At 34.5% G+C, this 19095-nt stretch overlaps 2 protein-coding genes across 2 annotated transcripts; one reads left to right on the forward strand and one right to left on the reverse strand.

Annotated features, from left to right (window-relative positions):
* Nucleotides 1-4030: 4030 nt before the first annotated feature.
* LOC124921778 (CD2 antigen cytoplasmic tail-binding protein 2 homolog) lies at nucleotides 4031-7027 on the forward strand. The gene is made up of 8 exons (XM_047462480.1): nucleotides 4031-4273; nucleotides 4589-4802; nucleotides 5348-5473; nucleotides 5563-5715; nucleotides 6002-6353; nucleotides 6502-6544; nucleotides 6640-6717; nucleotides 6789-7027. The coding sequence occupies exons 1-8, from the start codon at nucleotides 4197-4199 to the stop codon at nucleotides 6868-6870; spliced, it is 1125 nt and encodes a 374-aa protein (XP_047318436.1). The 5' UTR covers nucleotides 4031-4196; the 3' UTR covers nucleotides 6871-7027.
* Nucleotides 7028-7586: 559 nt separating this feature from the next.
* LOC124919053 (copper-transporting ATPase PAA1, chloroplastic-like) lies at nucleotides 7587-16636 on the reverse strand. The gene is made up of 15 exons (XM_047459182.1): nucleotides 15987-16636; nucleotides 15860-15913; nucleotides 15426-15579; nucleotides 14823-14897; nucleotides 14417-14694; nucleotides 13117-13350; nucleotides 12486-12584; nucleotides 11986-12135; nucleotides 11570-11716; nucleotides 11248-11298; nucleotides 10986-11158; nucleotides 10030-10471; nucleotides 9142-9345; nucleotides 8323-8403; nucleotides 7587-8028 (listed from the first exon to the last, which is right to left on the reverse strand). Exons 1-15 carry the CDS (start codon nucleotides 16455-16457, stop codon nucleotides 7774-7776), a joined length of 2868 nt encoding a protein of 955 aa, XP_047315138.1. The 5' UTR covers nucleotides 16458-16636; the 3' UTR covers nucleotides 7587-7773.
* Nucleotides 16637-19095: the final 2459 nt, after the last annotated feature.

Consider the following 19095-nt stretch of genomic DNA (forward strand, 5'->3'; position numbering starts at 1 on the left):
AGTAATTAGTGGATTAGTGTTGAGGATGTGTAATTAAAAGAATAATTAATGATTTAGAAAGAGAAAGGTGGGTAGTTTGAGAAAGTGAATAAAAATGTGTATAGTTTGAGAAAAATTGTTTGAAAGGTGGGTAGGACAAGAATTGGTTCCATGTTTTGACCATTACAAGTAAATGTTTGAATATTTTTTACCAACTCATTGCACATCTTATTACTTATAGACCATTCTAGCATGATCAGTCACTCCTCATACTGCTTTTCTTTGAGATGCTTATTAGAGAAATTGTAGACACTTGTATCCGCAATAAAAATATAATTGTAAGGATTAAAGCTCAACGCCTTAGAATGATTATAATAACTAAAAGATGTATTGTTCAAAGATAGTGTATTTTGAAAATCAACAACCTAAACCGTCACACTTTTCGTTTTAAAATCGGTGATGTTAGCACAATAGGAAGTGCATGCGGTGAAAATGATTTTAAAATTATTATTAAATATACTATATATTTGATAAATTTAATCATTTAAGGCATTGATACATAATAATGCAGCAGCAGTAACGGTAAATGTTACATTAAACTCTAAAAATTCAACTCAAAACAATATTTTCACAATATTCTTTTTTATATCAATTATATAACTTTTTTTAATAATATATATTTATCAACTTTATAAATTAAATTCTAATACTTTTTTTAACCTAAGTTCATTTTTTAATATATTTTTTTTTTCAATTTCGTAGACTGTAATCGATTATAATTTTTTATTTTTCATATTTTATTTTAACAAAATTAATTTTGTTTATTTTTATATTTTTATCAATTATTTTTATTATTTAAAATTTAAAATATTGTAAATACTAAAAATCTACATACTAATTTATAAAATTAAAATAATTATTTTAATTTATTTTTGAATAAATAAAATTAAAATAATTAACCCCATAGTCAAAAGCCCAATTAAAACAATTAATTATGATTAATTATTGTGACAATTAATCAAAATAATTAAGGGTTAAGACCAAAACAAAACAAAAAATTATTAGGGATAAATGTTTTACCCATATTATCTCAAAATAATTTTAGAAAAAATTAAAGAACAAAATTAAATAATTTAAGATTAATTGTTGTATACATTTCATTTAAAAAAATTATTTATTTAACCTTAAAAATATAAAATAAAATAAAATAAAATTGTAAAATATATTCCATATTTATTTTAAAAATTTATGTATTTAAAAAGATTAAAATTAAAGCCAAAATGGTGAAAGAAAACTAAATTTCAAAAAAATCCTCAGAGATTTAATAAGTAAATAAAAACGTAATCGAGTGTAGCCGAAATCGGGAGATAAAGCTACAGCCGTAACCAAAGTCATCAGATGAGCATCAGATCTCCATCCGACGCTTTAGGCGCGCCCGCATAGCCCATTGTATTGGAAGGACTAAGGAGCATGCGCTCGCGAGGCACTGGACTGGCTAACGCCTGCTAGCCAGACCGCTAACGGAACGCCTAGATGCAACAACACCTTGACAGAACGCCAACGTAACACCCAAATTCTCTCAAAACGATGACATTTTGAGCACCACCTTCGTCTCCAACGCGACTCTGGAGACATAAGATCAAAGACCCATCATTGATCTTCTCTTTTTGAAACTCCCTCGTTAGTCAACAATTTCGACTGATTTAAAGCCTAAAATGATAACCCTACAATGATGATAATTTATCCTACAAGAATAGGGATAATTCATCCATATTCTAGCCAACTTGAGGAAAACAGCAAAATGAATTGCGTTTTGGCCGATTCAGCCCACTTGGAGACTCCACCGACTTAGGGATAGTATAAATACTTCTCTTGAGTCATTTCGAAGACAAAAGATCCACTCCCCGCCTTCCAATTTTTAATTTTCAGAAATCCGCCATTAAAACTTCAAACTTTCGAATTTTTTGAAAACTTTGGATAAGGCCTTGAAGCTTGGATCTTTGCTTCCCAACAACTTCTCTAAGGTTTAAGGAATGTTCTCTAATCATTAGTAATGATCCAATCACTCTCTAATTCATATTAATAGTTTGAATTTGAAATTTTTTTATTTGAAATTGCATAAGCTTGTATGTTTGTTGTTTATGGTGTCTTATGGTCGAATCTTGATATTAGGATCATTCAGAAACTATTTAGATAAGATAGAATTAATCAATCGGTCATAAAAACAAAAACTCAAATTTGTATTTTTAAAATCCAAAATCGGATTTGCTGTTCTTGAGCTAATTCTATTGAATCACAACCTAGAAAATATCTCATCATGATTGTAATCATGTTGGACAACTATTTGGATAATGTTTGATCCATCTTGATCATGTTTGATCAAAATCAAAATTTTCAAAATAATTGAAAATTTTGAGTTCTTGATTAAGTCAAAATAAACAAAGAGTGTTCTTATTTTGATTCCAATTAAGTATATGTGATATAAGGAAGTTATTGGGTAGCTCCTTTACATTCCAAACAGTCTTAAAATCAAGAACTCAATTTTTGATCACAAATTGTTTTGAACAAATTGATCATCATCCAGGTCGATTGATATTTTGAGATGATGATCAACATGTTCCTATGAGCTTTGTGAAGCTACACAACCCCTTGGATCATAGAATCCAAGATAAAAAAAAATAAATTAAAAAAATGAACTTAGGTGTTCTTAAGGATGGTCGAATCTCTCGGTCCGGACCGAGAATTTCAACAGGACTAAGAGGTCGGATCGATGTTCTTAAGCTAGGATCGAAAGATCCGACCGAGAATTCTCATCTAGGATTGAGAGGTTTAACCTAGGACTTAGAAATCTGACCTTGGGACCGAGAATCCCAAACTTGGGACCAAGAGCTCCTGAACCTAGGACTGAGGGACTTAACCCAGAGTTAACCTAGGACAGTGATGTTTATACATCTCAATCGAGAAGCTTAGCCCTAAGCTAACCTAGGGCCGATGGGTTTATACATCTAAACTAGTAATCTCAGCCTAGGACCGAGAGTCTTTACCACTCAAATCGAGGGTCTCCGGACCCCGATCGATAAAAACAAACCCAAGGCTTATGGTTCTGGTCCTAAGGCATGTTTGGTTCTACTTTTCAAAACTCAAACTTATTTTTGTAATTTTTGGACCCTAAATTATTTTCTAAAAATTCCAAAATGTTAGAAAATAATTTCAAAATATTTTTGGGATGTTTCAAAAAAAAAAATGTTTTGACTAAGGTTTGTTTGGTGTTTATTTTCTAAACCTTATCACCCTTAGAATGACTAATGTCCTTCATGTATAATCCTCCCTAGTTATCATAAAAAAATACTAACATTTAAATATTGTTGTTTCAATATTTTAAATAACGCAAACTTAGAAGCATGACTAGGACCAGAAGAATAATCGGTTAAAACTCAAACGTTATACAACCGATTTTCAAAGCCAACTTTATAAGTAAAGACCGTTTTAAAAATAAGAACGAAGAACATAACGCGAAAGACTTTTCTCGAGTATCACCAAACTACGAACTAAAAGAACAATCTGATCAATACGTTTGTATGCCAACTTTTATTGATTTTTAAAAATCAATTGACGATTTTATTTTAAAATAAATAATATTTTAAAATAATTATGTTTAATTAATTTAAACTAAAATTTTTTCTAAAAAATTAAATTGTGATTTAATTATCAAAAATTCCCCGACTATTTAAAATTAAACCCAAAATTAATTATTTTTAATTAATTTCAAAAAACGGTCAGAAATTAATCAAATCTTTTAAAAAAATATTTTATTTTAAAAGAAAATTTTTAACATGCTAAATCAAGATTAAAATTATCAACTCATATTAATAAAATATATAAGATAATTATATAAAAAATTAACTAAATACATAAATTATATAAAAAGTTAAACATATAAAACTAAAGGACCAAATTATAGTTTTACAACAAATTTGAGTTTGAATAATAAGCCCTATGAAAATGGGCCTGACTCTTTTCCTTTTCCGTATTGTTATTTTTTTTGGTCAGATCCGTGTCGGTTTAGAGATTGAACGACTAAGAAGAACCAATAGGACCGCCGCAAAAGTCTGCTTAATTCAATTCACCGGCCACCGGCTTTCATTGCTCATTCTCTATCTCTACGTTATCTCCCCGGCGAAGACGATTACTAACAACACTGAGATTCGGTAGTCGCTATGGTTAATCACCAACTGAATCTTAACCAGAAGCGCCCGATGAATGAAGATGATGGCGATTCAAACAAACCTCCAGCGTAATCTCTCTTTCCCTGGCTCAACATATGTATATTTATACATAATAAATGTTAGCTTTCTATTGTATGGATGAATCCTGTAATGGGTTTCACTAAATTGTTGCTTCAATTGCATCTGTAATTGTTTTCACCAAACTTTATTTGCAGCTCCCATCTAGCTAAGATGTAATTAATTCCTATATGTTTTCTGAATGCTTCCATTATAATGAAATTTGGCTATTTCATAGAATATCTCTAGCCAGTTTAATAAAAGAAAGACTGTATGTTGTTTCTCATTTAACCTGTTATTGACAATATGATTCTTTGCTTGCTTAGTGCAAAGAGAGTGAGGTTTCCAAAGGGTAAGAAAGTGAAACCTGGGAATGATGTTGTGGATTTGCGGAAGAATAGTGAAAATGCCGGTCCACAGAATGAGGCTCATTTGGCTGCGAAAGAACGATCTAGGCAGAGGAATCAAATGACTACTGATCTCCTAATTGATGAAGGCGATCAACTTCCTGACATATCTGCTGCAGAAGTGCGCTATGAGGTAGGTTTGTTACCTTTTGTTTTTCAAGTTTTGTTTTTCTGATATTGCATATTATCTGCTTCTGGCACTTGAACTGAAAACCCCTTTTTGCATATATTATAGTTCTAGTTCTTTTTTAAATATGTTGTTTGGAGTACCTAGGGGTTGGATGTTGTTTCTTCCTGGAGATGTATCTATTTGCAAGTTGCCTCTTGTATGATTCTTTATTCAAGCAATTACTGCCTATCTATGCAAAAAGAAAAGAAAAAGGAGCTTTGCAGTTTCCAACCAAATTGCATTACAGTATCAACCAGATTTTGTTCTCTGGAGAAAGCTAGCACAAGCCCCCACTTCAATTTAGGGCATTCTTAGTGAAATCGAATATGAGACTTTTGTCCTCTTAACTACCCTATTGGGGGTTAAGTCCTGTCACAATTTTGGTTTCCTGTTTTTACTTTTCTTATTGCTTATTTTTCTGTCTTGGATTATGATCTCTCTCTTTCAAGTTATCTGGTTTTATTTGTAACATGAGTGAGCAGATGACAATATTGGCTATTATTTTGCAGGTTGATGACACATTTGTTGATGATGGAGTTCATATAGAGCCATTTAATCTTGAAAAGGAGAGGGAGGAAGGGTATTTTGATGAGCAAGGGAATTATGTTGAATATGTAATAGAAAACGAAATAAAGGTACAATTGTTTTACTTTTTTGTTTTCAATACTCTTAACTGTTTTACCAGTTGTATTTTGTTTTATTTTTGAAATTGTTGCATTAACAGGATGCTTGGCTTGATAGCGTTGACATTAATCAAAATATCTATAAGAAGAGTTCTTCTACGATGACGGATGTTGAGGATGTGACGGAGCTTTCTTCTAGTGAAATTGGAAAGATGAAGAGGCGTATCGCAAATGTTCTTGAACCTGGAGAAACGGTAATCATGCATATCTTGAACAGTTGGTGTACATTTGATGCAATACATTGTTTAGAGGTCTCCCTTTTTGTGGGCATGCAATGGTTGCAACAATATATTCCACATAACTGTACGTCTTCCTTGGACTTTTCTTTTGAAAATGGTCACGAAGTCTCAAACCCACGACTTTGTAAACTTCTTTGGACTCTACATTGATTTTTAACTCTTAGATGTTCTTCTTTTGCTATTAAATAGCATGTCATTTACTTCCGAGTCGTTTAACATATAGGGATATATACTTTTGCAGGTTCTGAAAGCTCTGAGAAGGTTGAAAGGGAACTCACAAAACAAGAAGGAAAAAATGTCAGCTGAAACTAAAGTTATATTTGATCAACTAACTGAAGATGCGATGAAGTTGTTGGAGAATGGGGACTACGATGTCTATAATGAGAAGAGAGAAGTGTTTCAGAGAGAGGCAGAGGGATATGAATTGTTAGCAGTAGCAAGAAGAGAGGAAGGATCTTCAAATACTAATGCATCTGTTTCAGAAACTAAAGGGAATGATGACGATTTTGACATGTTTGGTGAAGATGATGAAAATGTCACCGCCAATGAATCCTCAACTGGGGATGGTGTAATTTCTGGTCAGCCTTCTCAAAGTAAGTACCGGTATTCACTCAAAACATATATATTATTATTCAGTATAGATTAGGCAATGTTTGATAACTCAAATTCTTTAATTTATATATTTTCATTTAATTTTTAAGATTCAAACACATAATTTTCAGCATTACTTTGAAATTTCAGGCGGAGAATTGCAGAATGACTATGTGTATGACGAGTCATCTGGGTAAGTTTAATATTTGACTTAAAAACAAGTGTTCCTCTTTTGTAATGGTATAGTTGAGAGAATGACTAATAATGTGGTGTTTTTAATTTTCCCAGTTACTACTACAGCAGTTCATTGGGATACTATTATGATTCGTCTTCAGGGTTTTACTGCTCTGCTGCAACGGGGAAATGGTAAAATTATTTTGGCTTGCTGCATTTCCTGTTTTTTTCCGTTTTTAATTTACAAAAGAATCGATTGTCAGGTGCTCTTATAATGAGGAGACAGGTGCATATGATGAGATTCAAGAAGAAGCTGCTGCTGCTGCCAAACTTGATGATGTTTGATCCTCGTTTTTTTTATAGTCTGTTTGTGGGATCTACTAACAGTGTCATTTATTAAATTTTGGTGTTAGTAAGAGTTAAACATGCACAAAGGATGTCAGCCTTTTTAGGCAAGCAGGGGATCTCTCTAAATGTATTGCATTTTCCCTTTTTTTATGAAGAAGAAAAATTGAATAGATATGATGTATTTTACTTGTTAACTTATAGAAAGAGATGTTGAAAATTGTCACATAAATAGATTATTGAATATTAAATAATGAATTTTAATACTATTTTAACTTGTATATTAAATTATAATATGTTAATTATATATATATATATATATACTTCTTTCTTTTCTCTCTTTTTTTTCATTATATTTATAAAGATAAAAAATAAAAAATTTAGTATAATTTTATACATAATAATAATTTTATTAAATTTAAAAGAATAAAATAATCTTTTTAGTATTTTTTTATTTGCGTGTGATGTGTTTTAAAATAAACTTTATATTTTCTCTTATTATTTTAAACATATTTATATATATATATATATATATATATAATAATAATAAGTAATTATAAATATTCGTCAAATGAAGTACTTCATATATTTAATATATTAAATTTAAGTAATACAAATTTATAATAGTAGCATATAATATAGAGTTAACTGGAATTCTTTAGTTAGCAAACATCATACTTAAAAAAAAAAAGAAAAGAAGGAAAGACATTGGAAAATAGAAAATTAACACATATATATATATATATATATATATATATATATATATATATAGGCTTGTAATAATCCAATGACAACAGTTTGGTCAAAATCAAATAGAATCAATTTCACTTTCTTAATTTATATTATTATAACCTTTGTAATTAATTAATATCTCCAAAGAATGATTAATGATAATAATCGTATTTACCGACCTGTTTGTTGCTGAAATTTATCTTTAAGATCAACAAGATCTTGCGAGTTAGAATCGATCTGGATGTTCAGCAAGTCATCAATGGTGGCATTATTAATCTTATGATTTGAAGCAAATTTGAGTCTCAAAAGCAAAGAATTTGCCATCACGCCTATTGAGCTCAACCCCATTAGGGCTCCTGCAATTGATGGCGTCAACATTATTCCCGTCGTTGGAAGCAATGCTCCGGCAGCAATTGGGATTCCAACCTGTTCAACATCATCCATTTATAAATACTTGCACCACCAATAAATTTTAAAAAAAAAATCCTATTTCTAAACAAACTTTTTTGGATCTGAATAAGTTTTTGAATATGATATATAGTCTGGAAGAAAAAATGTTTCCAAATAAGAATGGGAAATTGTTTCATGTTATTAGAGAATGAACAATTAATATCGTATTCTTATACAATTTACAATCTTCCACTTCGGCCTATATATTGTTGAACCTAGGTAAACAGTAATATATGACTTAAATATGTAGGAAAGAAAATTATGACTTACCAAGTTGTAGGTAAAAGCCCACCAGAGGTTTTGTCTTACCGTTCTCATCGTCAGTTTACTGAGTTCTAGAGCATCGACCACCTACATTAAAGTTATGCACGAGTCACACTTTCCAATTGTCTAATCAAAATTTATGTTCATATGAAAGTGGAATTTATGATATAAGTGAACAACAATAGCCTGTTTGATCTTGGGTTATTTAACCCATTTATTTCATAACCTTTCCCCCCTCAAACAAATTCACTATAGAGAGCTAGTTTCTAACTTTTAAGGTCTTCATTCAGAAAACACTATTTCTTTAGAAACACAATTTCTCTTCAATTCAGATGGAATCACATTTTGGAAATAGAGGGTGTGAACTTGAATTTTGCCTGACTCTCAAATTAATAAAATTTATTGACGATTTCTCGTTCAGATTAGGATCCAGATTTTAGAAACAAGCGTTTCCAAGTAAGTCAGATTCCTTCTCCCATGCTTTCCTTAAATGTGGATTAAATAGACAAATAATTAAAGCCTAAAATCCATGGTAATAAGAAATATAAGAACATCTTAAATGTGTGTTATAAAATTCATGGTTATTAATTAAATAAAATTAACCTGTAACTTCACCAATAGATCGTTTTTTTAGGAACATCTAAGAAGATTTTTGGAAGAAAATTAACAAACCCACAAATTCTCAATATGTGTTTCATTTACCATCTAGAAAATAAGAATCTAAGAAGGTCCAAACTGCTAACAATTATAGAGGAAGTGTAAAATTTTAAAAACCAGAATCAGGATTCCGAATAGAATAGAATAGAATTAGAGGCATGTACATACCTGAGACAGTTTATTGCCCATCAAAACAATAGAGGACACCTCACTAGCAGCTCCAACACCTCCACCCATAGCAACTCCGACATGTGAAGCAGCTAGAGCAGCAGCATCATTGATCCCATCTCCAATCATAGCCACAATGTTGCCGTCCTTCTGTAGCTCCCTTATGAATTTCTCCTTAGATGCTGGTTTTACTCCCCACATCACCTGGGCTCAGAAATATGTATAAATTATCACCAAAATGCCTTGAACCTATCTAACTGAAGCTTAACAAGGCAATGTGTATCAATCTTCTATTTGCATATGGTGGGGGATGAGGGCAATCGAAACTCATATCAGACAATATGCAGGTTAAGAAGTTGTGAGCTGGAAGTATGTCAAATGTCAATTTAAGAAAAGCTTTTGAAGCAGAGGAAATTTTCTGGGTAGAAACAGATAACTGGCTGAATAATTAAATTCATCTTTCTATCAATTGAAGTCTATAGACCTTTACTACCATACAAATAGATGGCTGTAATCATCCAACACACAGGAGAATACCAAATGTTATCATGATTAGGAGAAATAACCTTATTGGAATATAAATATAGAGTTATCTGCAGGACTCTATCAGATCGGTACAAAATCAGAACAGAACTGCACTTTTGACTTAACTAATGAAAAAAAAGAGAATATATTTTTTAATCAGAGCAGAAAATCTTTACCAGATGCAGCATAACAGGCAACATTGAGACCACACTTAAGTTGACTGACTATTTCAACATTCAAACATAGTTTATTCCTTGACTCATTCTGCCCATCTCCTTTTATTTAATTATTATTATCTGAGTTATAGATTAAGGCATTGCTCGATTGGTCCAAACTAAGGAAATGACACGTTTAAATTCTTACATGTTCTGTTGGAATACCAACACTGGATGCAACATGCTCTGCAGTGCTCCGTTTGTCTCCTGATAGCATATACACACTAATTCCTTGCTTCTGCAGATTTTCTACAACAAATGTAGCATCTTCTCTTATCTGATCCTCAACATAAATAAGACCAGCTAAGACATCATCAATTCCCACATACACAACTGATTGATTATTATCCTCTTCCACTTTTTGAGTGATTCCATGTCTTTGAACCCATTCGAGTGTCCCAACAGATACCCTTTTATTTCCAATAGTTGCCACAGCTCCAGATCCAGGTTCTTCGAGAAATGTTCCTTCTTCCACCTTCACATTCTTACAGTTAGCAGCACGAGCAGCATCCAGAATTGCTTTTCCAATCGGATGAATTGTGTTTGCTTCAACTCCGGCAGCCAATGTCAGAACATCCATTTCGGGCCATCTAAAAGAAAATTCAATTCTGATCAATTACAAATGTATCTACATAGCTAAACTTAAAATGAAAACACTTGGAGAAATTTAGATGGAAAATAATTCACAAGTATAAGAAGCCACAACCATTACATATGTAGCATTTCAACTTCATATGTATTCAAATTCACAGCATAACTTTATAGCTTTTGAATGATTTGCTCAACTATAAATAGTCGTGTTTTATGTTCTTATGCTTCCAGCAATGTTCTATGACAGTTTTCTTTAATTTTGATATGAGACTAAATTTAATCATTAGCAAGCAAAGAATGGTGTTCACACCGAAAGTATCAACATTAAATTTCCTTGTTGGTATAATATATACATAAACTAGATTCCCAGCATATACCTACATATCAGAGTAGATTAGAACGAGATCCAGAAACTACATATCAAAACAACTTACAATCAAGCAGTGCTATTATTAGACAATAGTGCTCTAAATCCAGCTAAATAGAGAACAAAAACTATGTTAAAAACTGTACCTTGAGTCTGTATCCTCTCCACATCCAAAAGTCACCAAATTTGTCACAACAGGTCTTCCAATTGTAAGCGTCCCTGTTTTGTCAAATACTACAGTGTCCACCATGGAAAATTTCTCTAAGATGTTTCCACCTCTCAAAAGCAAGCCCTTTTTGGCCCCTAAAGAAGTTCCAACCTGTAAATATATATAATCAATAAAAAATCCATGAAATCATATTTTCTATTTTGTACAAATAGCTAGTGCGTTGTTCATGGAGAATTTACCAGGACAGCAGTTGGTGTTGCCAATCCAAGTGCACAGGGACAAGCCACCACCTGAAATTATAACATAGTTGGAGTAGACCCGTGGATAAAAGTAAAACACAATGTTAACAGACAATGGGATATAACACTTCAATCTTGCTACAACACCTTATTGATATTTAGTTAAAGAAAATAATGCCTATTTATAAGCTTACAAAGATAACAATAATAATAAACATGATTTCCAACTAACTAGGTAATTAATGAATATATATGCCAACAAAATCCAAGCAAGCCAAGAAATCACACTTGAGTCTATGGACTATTCGTTCATAGTTCATACCAGAACACTGCAAGATAACTGCAGTGCAAGAGAAATTGGACTTCCTTGTTGAAGAGCTACTGGCAGAATATTGGCACCAAAAATGCTCCAGTATAGAAATGTAGCTGCAGAGAATGCCATTACTCCATAAGCAAAGTGTCCTGCCACCTACAAAACCAAGAGAACAGACAAATAAAAACACAATTTAGAACAGTTTCTTTGCACAGCTTTCTTCCACTCAGTATAATTCAGATCGCACTGAAAGTACATGCAAAACAATAATGTTTCTTTGTAATTTGATTATTGGAGTTGAGATTCAAATTGCTTGTCATTGGAAAAACCCTCTCCATGTTCTAATGTGCTTAGTGATTAGCAGTGGGAATAACTTGCTGTTACTTTTTAAGGGCCTAGACTCGGCTATAGATCATGATAATGACCTTGTCAGCCAACCGTTGGACAGGAGCTTCTCTGCTCTGAGCTTCTTCCACCAAACGAATAATGTCACCAATGACAGTCTCACCTCCCGGCCTTCGCACTTCAACGGTAAGCACACCATTTAAGTTTATAGTTCCTGCAGCAACTTCAGCCTAGAAGGAAAACAAAAAACTACATGAGACAAAATTCAACAAAAATTAACATCCCCTAAGAAAGGGGAAATAACAAATTCCACCCCTCCCCTCCCCTTCCCTTCCCCAAAAGAAATTAGCAAGAATTCACACATAGAAAAGAGAAAAAAAAAGCAGAAATAGAGTAATGTCTCCTGTAGGGATATGCAAACAGAGAGAAAGCAAAATAATAATAAAAATTATTCATGAAATTAACTCAACCATGCATAAGAGGGTCATAAATCATAATCAGATGAAAGTATTGGCATTACTGTACCGCCCTACCAATTAAAAAATATATAACTGAAATAGAGATAAATGTTGCCATTTACCCCAGGTAATTTTGTTACAGGGAGAGGTTCTCCTGTTAAACTTGACTCATCAACAGCACTTCTACCTGCTCTTACTATACCGTCAGCTGGAATCCGATCCTGAGAATTGAATAAGAAAAATTAGGGAAAATAAGGTTTGTCAATTGCAATTGAGACCCCAAGGTTCCAATGAAATAGTTAACTAAAACATGAATATTTTACTCATGGATATTATCAGGAGCAAGTTACCAACTCGTGCCCTTTCACTCTAAACTATAAGAAAAAACTCACCCAAAAGAAATGCTGGATTCTGTCTAAGACAAAGACAGGCATCAGTGTTATCGTAACGAGTAGAATAGAGATGAAAGTTGCCGAAATATACAAGACTGAGAGGAAGAGACTCATAGAAGAGTAGCTGATAGACTGAAAGGAGAATCCAGACTTTACACCATGCATTTAACAATGCGTAGTGACTGCACCTCCTCCTATATACCCTGGCTCTAACAACAAAGCCAGGTCATCATCTAACAGAATTAGGAATTAGGGCCAACTGTGCAGAAGATTGTTATCACTTTTACAATAGAATATATCCACTACAAGTAAGTCTGTAGTAATAAGCTGTAATTCTAAATAACATGTGACAGTTACTCACTCCAGGTAGTATAACAATTTCATCTCCAAGTGAAAGATTGTTACTAGGAACTTCGACTGTTGAGTTCAATTCTTCTATGCCATCTTTGACCACAAGACGAGCTTTAGATGGTAAGACAGTCAGAAGGCTTGTCATGTCACTGGCAGCTTTGATTTTAGCTCTTTGTTCAAGATTCCTTCCCAGTAAAACAAATGCTATCAGCATAATTGGCTCGTCAAAGAAAGCTTTCCAACCCTGCACAGGAACCAAGTCTTTTAGAAGATACACTATTGTACAAGTTAAGTCATCAAAAATCATCTCCAACTATTTATGAAACAAGGTTTTTCCTTAATTTCAGCACAATCATTGAACAATCACATCTTGCTCAGGTTGTTGATGGGTAGTTTACATGCCTCATTAATTCAGCGGCCTGTTTTTTGCTTAAGCTCTTTATATCAAATGTTTTTTTTTGAATGAAGGAGAACTAGCATGACACCCCACAGCCATGGCCTCCCGCTTAAACTCAAAGCGCTTCCATATGGAATCGAACCCGTGACCTTTTGGTCTCTTAAGCCGACTCTTTTTTGCTTAAGCTCTTTATATCAAATGTTAGTTTTATTAAAACAAAGGTTATACATTGAATGCAAATTAGAGTGAGAATAAATCATCATTATTATGCATAAACAAGGATCACAATTGATAGTACAGTAGGAGCTTGTTCCATATTGGTTATTTGAGGGTTTGTCCAAAAAACCTTGTTTGATGAAAAAATAGGTTATTTGGGTTTTTAATTTATTGAATTACTATAATGCCTTTTGTATTTAAAATTTAAATTTTATAAAGATAAAACGTATTTTAGTTGATGAAATGAGTGATTTGATAGTTAGAATGATAGTGATGTGATAGAGAGAGTATAGAAAATCGGGTAAATTCCAAAAAAATCTAAAAAATCCCACTTCAAACTAGCTCAAGGAAAAACCCTCAACGTATTGTTCTAGGACACCTCTAACAGAAAAGATCCAACTCATGTATCGCTTGATTTGAAGAGCAATGCAAAAGATAATAATATTAAATATTTTAAATTTTAGATAGGCAGAAAGCTGCATCTTTCTTTTGTGAGCTAAAGTTTGCACACATGTAAAACTCAAATTAATCTGTTGTTACTTGTTAGTCAAACATGAGGTAAGGAGGTAACTAAATGGTCTCTCTATCTCAGGTGTGGTTAACAAACTGAAAACAATAACGTAACATTTTCAGATAAAAATAGTCCAAGGACAAAATATGCAGATTAATAACAGGAATCAGTATTATAGTAGCTTACTAGTTTTGGCACCAATACAGCTAGAGTGCTGACTGTGAAGGATGATAATGCACCAAGACCAACCAATGTATTCATATTTGGAGCACCCTTAATAAGGCTTTTAAGTCCATCAACAATAAGTTGCCGTCCAGGACCAAGCAATGTAAACAATGATAAGGACATATGAAATCCTGTTGAGTGGAAGGCATGGATCCAAGCTGCTTTAGCTCCAAAAACATGAGAGAAATGACCAAAGAGACAAACAGCGCACAGAGCCCAGGATACAGCAAGGCCACGACCTAGTGATAGCAGATTCATATCATTAACTTGAAGGTGAAAGTGCCACATTTATGTGAGAAATGTTAATTGTCTTGCAATAATTAAAGAGAATAGATATGTATTTCATGTATTTAGGATGAAATTATACCACTTTCTTTCAATAGAGTACGCTTTTCATCCACTTTCCTTCCAAGTACTTCAAAAAAGTTGTCTTTTGCTGAATCTGAAAACAGAGGGAACAACCAAAGTTGTAAGAAGTGAACAAGTGTACAATGTTAAGAGCTATGCCATATCCAGATCAGAGGTCCAAAATTTCTTCATTGTTTTCTCATGACTAGAGGTTCTTGAGAGATTGAAAACATTTAAGTTTTAACTGAAAACTTAATGACCGATACAGCTGTTTCCCTGTTTTGTCTTGATGTGTATTCAGCACACTACTGCCTATGTATATGTATATGAATTCAACAAACTTTTTCTTTTTGTTGATAATCAACATCTAAACACATAGTTAGGAACTTAGGAGAAAAAAAAGGCAAACATTTGCTTTTTGTTGATAATCAACATCTAAACACATATTTAGGAACTTAGGAGAAAAAAAAGAAACAGACATGAAAATAATTAGAGTTGACTGATGATGCTTAATATAAAAATATGTATACATTCAAGAAAATTGGCTCTCCTATGATACCATAAATGCACGAGATACTAATAATGAGTACGGAAACATAAGCACCAAAGCATAAATGCTCACCTCGAAGATTAGACTCAAAGCCACAACTAGTTAAATAAGATGCAAGGGACTCTCCTAAGTGCCTTTGCCAATTTGGCTCAACCTTGGCTTCAGAAATAGGCCACACGATTGCTGTTTCTGTGGCAAGATTGACACTAGCTGAAGACACTTGTGGCTGTCCAAAAGTTTACAAAATCACAAAACAGATTGAGAAAATAGGATTCATCAAATCATAGAAATAAAATAGATGAATGCGCCAGTTTGACCTAAATGCTCAAATAAAACCATTGAAATAACCTGAGAATCCAGTTTAAACACAAAATTTGGAATATGAAATGCATGTTTCAATCAATACACATAAACCTGTTGTGCTGCGAATGTGTAAAGTTTAACTTACACATGCTTCAAGTGTCATACTCAGTAAGAAAAGATATAATGTCACACAGACAACTCACCTGGCTTTCCAAAATTCTCTTCACACTAGCTGCGCATCCCCCGCATGTCATATCCTGTACAAAAACAATCCAATAACTCATTATAATAAGTAGATATTCCACAGAAAGAGAAATAAAGAATGCTTACCTTCACGTCAAGAATGATCACATCAGAGGAGAGAGTAGAGGCTTCTTCAGTCCCTCCAACAACAGAACTCTTCGCACCTTCCCCGCCTGATTTAGAATCACCGCCTCCACTACCAGGACGGCCTCCAAATCCCTCTCCGCCATCTCCGCCAGTTGAGGACGTGGAAATGAAAGCTGCAGAACGGCGAATAGAATTGAAACGAACTGTATTAAAGCAAGTAGGATGCGAGGAGCAAGGAGGGAACGAGGCGAGTGGTATAGATCGGTGAAATCCGTTGCTGAAGACTCGTTTGAGCTGAAGAGAAATGAGTCGGCTGCGGAGGCAGTTTCTGGAGTCTAGATGACGATGGAAGCGAGAAATTGATGCGAAATGTGTGGGAGATAGTGTTTTGCATAAGACGTAGAGAGCTGTGGTAGTTATGGATGGAGTTGAAAGGTCCACCATTGAAGAGAGTTTGGATGAAGGAACCATAGCTGAATCTAACAGAGCATTGACTCCTCCTCCATTGACGCTCTCTTTAAATTTCCTTTCTCACTGTCACTTGCGCAGACAACTTCTTCTTCTTCTGCTGTTAACTGAACTGAACCGAACCGTCTCTTCTAACTCTTTATCTCTCCTACTCTTCTCAATTCCCCACCTTTCTTTCAAAGGCGTAGCTTAGGAAGTAATCGAAAATCATAATAGTAAAATTACTGGGCGAATTTGAGGAAATGACCCAAAAAAGGGGCTAATTATGTTTGGTGCGGGCCACTAATTTTTATAGCGCTGGTGACCCCCAAACAATTTTCTGCCGAAAATACCCCCGTTGCGTCACGCACCCTCCCGTTGCGTGACGCACCTGAGGGCATTGTGAAAAGTCCACAATGCCCTTACTATATAATAAAAAAAATCTCAGTTCTTTTCATTCTTTCTTTCTTCTTCTCTTTCTTCACTTCCCTTCTCCTCCTTCTCTCTAAAAAACCCAACCACCGACCGACGAAGACGACGGCGGAATCCATTCTCTTCCTTCACAATGTCTCTTTCTGCTGCTACAGGTATTCTTCTCCTTCTTCATTTCTCTCTTTCCACGCTTTGTTTGTTAGGGTGTAGTGATTAGGGAATGAGTAGGTGGAATGCCACCGTCGCGGCGGAAACTGGGTGCGTAACGCAGTTGCGTCACGTAGTTGCGTAACGCAGTTGCGTCACGTAGTTGCGTTACGCAGATGCGTAACGCACCCCATACACTTTACTTGCATTTCATTGTTACGGTGTCTCTCGATTGATACTATCATTTTTTCAATTGCAGCTGAAGTATTTGCTGACGTATTTGTTGTGTACAATGGAGAGTGGCAAATTGCAGCCAATGGTACCAGGTCTTTCTCTGCACAATCATGCAAAACCATGGATATACCTCAATGTACTACATTTGCTGAATTAGTTGATACAATCTATGAGACGATTAACGTGCAAAAGTCTGCATATGATTTAGTGATTAAAGTCATGTATGATCCTTCTGCAAAACTTCCCCCTGTTGTTATTGAGGGAGATAAAGATGTGGGCATGTATTTATCACGGTTGATATGGGGTCGAAGTTCGTCATCTTCGTCACCACTTTGTGTCTCATTAGTAGAGAAGTACCCAAGTCAAGATACTACACTACCAATCATTACTCAAAAAACTATACCCGGCGTTGTTTCTCGAGTTGTTTCTCAACAGATTTTATTTGAAAGTGATAATGAAGGAGGAGGAGTAGAAGATGAACGGGCTCATCATGAACTGATTAATCATGAACGCGTTATTGACTTTAATTACGAACGGGTTAGTGATTTCCAAGCTACTACTAGTCCTGCATCAGCAGTTGCACGCACGCCGCACCGGTCAATACCTACACCAATGGGTACACCATCTAGTGCAAGAGCGTCAATGGGTACACCATCTAGTGCAAGAGCGTCAATGGGTACACCATCTAGTGCAAGAGCGTCAATGGGTACACCATCGACAGACCCTACAGACGTATCACCGACAGACCCTTCATTTGCATTGGCGTTAACTAGTGAAACCGTATTGGAAGTCGGTACGTTATTTGATACTAAAAAAGAACTTCAACTGACGCTATATAAATATGCGATGACTTATCATTTTGAATTCAAAGTGAAAAAGTCTCGAAAACATCTTTGGTATGTGAAATGTATGGATGAGACATGTAAGTGGAGCTTACGTGCTGTGAAAGGTAAGTTTTCCGAGATGTTTGAGATTCGGAAATTCAATCGACAACACTCATGCTCAGTTTTGTCGAGGCCGGAAAAAAAATGCAAACACCGGCATGGGTTATTGGGCAGTGCATGAAGGGTAAGTACATGGACCATCACCATAACCACTTGCCTAAAAAAATAATTGAAGACATGCAGTCAGCTTATGGGATGTTTTTGACTTATAATAAGGCTTGGAGGGCAAGGGAAACGACTTTAACGGCGGTGCGAGGAACGGTAGAGGATTCCTATGAAAAATTGCCTTCATACCTATACATGTTAGAGAAGAATAATCCGGGTACCATAACAGATATTCAGACAGACGAGCACGACCACTTCAAATATATGTTCATGTCTCTAGGCCTCTCAATTAGGGGTTTCAAAGCCTTTTGTCGTCCCGTATTGTGTGTTGATGCAAGTTTTCTCAAGCACAAGGTGGGAGGTCAACTATTGGTGGCTGTTGCATTGGATGCCAATGAGCAACTATATCCTGTTGCATTCGGCGTTGTTGATTCAGAGAATAATAACCCGTGGACTTATTTTATGCAAAAACTTAGAGAAGCAATTGGATTAGTTGATGATCTCGTCTTCGTATCTGATAGACACCCAAGTATAGCCAATGCCTTGTGTGCTGTTTTTCCAGAAGCAGACCACGGTGCGTGCACATATCACATAAAGATGAATATTAATGCCAAATTCAAAACTGATAATTGTCATGTCGAGTTTGATTTGGCTTCTCGTGCGTACACTATCCCCCAATTTAATCGGTTTTTTGACAAGATCAGGGTTAAAGATCATAGGATTGCTGCCTATTTGGAAGAGATTGGGTTTCAAAGATGGAGTAGAGCATATTTCCCCGGTAAGCGATACAATCAACTCAC

Source organism: Impatiens glandulifera, chromosome 1 (assembly GCF_907164915.1).
Source record: "Impatiens glandulifera chromosome 1, dImpGla2.1, whole genome shotgun sequence".
Taxonomy (NCBI): Eukaryota; Viridiplantae; Streptophyta; class Magnoliopsida; order Ericales; family Balsaminaceae; genus Impatiens; species Impatiens glandulifera.

Coding starts and splice junctions, on each gene's coding strand:
- LOC124921778 (XM_047462480.1), top strand. CDS start 4,197: ATGGTTAATCACCAACTGAATCTTAACCAGAAGCGCCCGATGAATGAA. Junction 6,354..6,501: donor TTCTGGTCAGCCTTCTCAAA/GTAAGTACCGGT, acceptor TTGAAATTTCAG/GCGGAGAATTGCAGAATGAC. Junction 6,545..6,639: donor GTGTATGACGAGTCATCTGG/GTAAGTTTAATA, acceptor TAATTTTCCCAG/TTACTACTACAGCAGTTCAT.
- LOC124919053 (XM_047459182.1), bottom strand. CDS start 16,457: ATGGTTCCTTCATCCAAACTCTCTTCAATGGTGGACCTTTCAACTCCA. Junction 13,351..14,416: donor CTGTATTGGTGCCAAAACTA/GTAAGCTACTAT, acceptor GTTCCTGTGCAG/GGTTGGAAAGCTTTCTTTGA. Junction 12,136..12,485: donor CTGTAACAAAATTACCTGGG/GTAAATGGCAAC, acceptor TTTTCCTTCTAG/GCTGAAGTTGCTGCAGGAAC.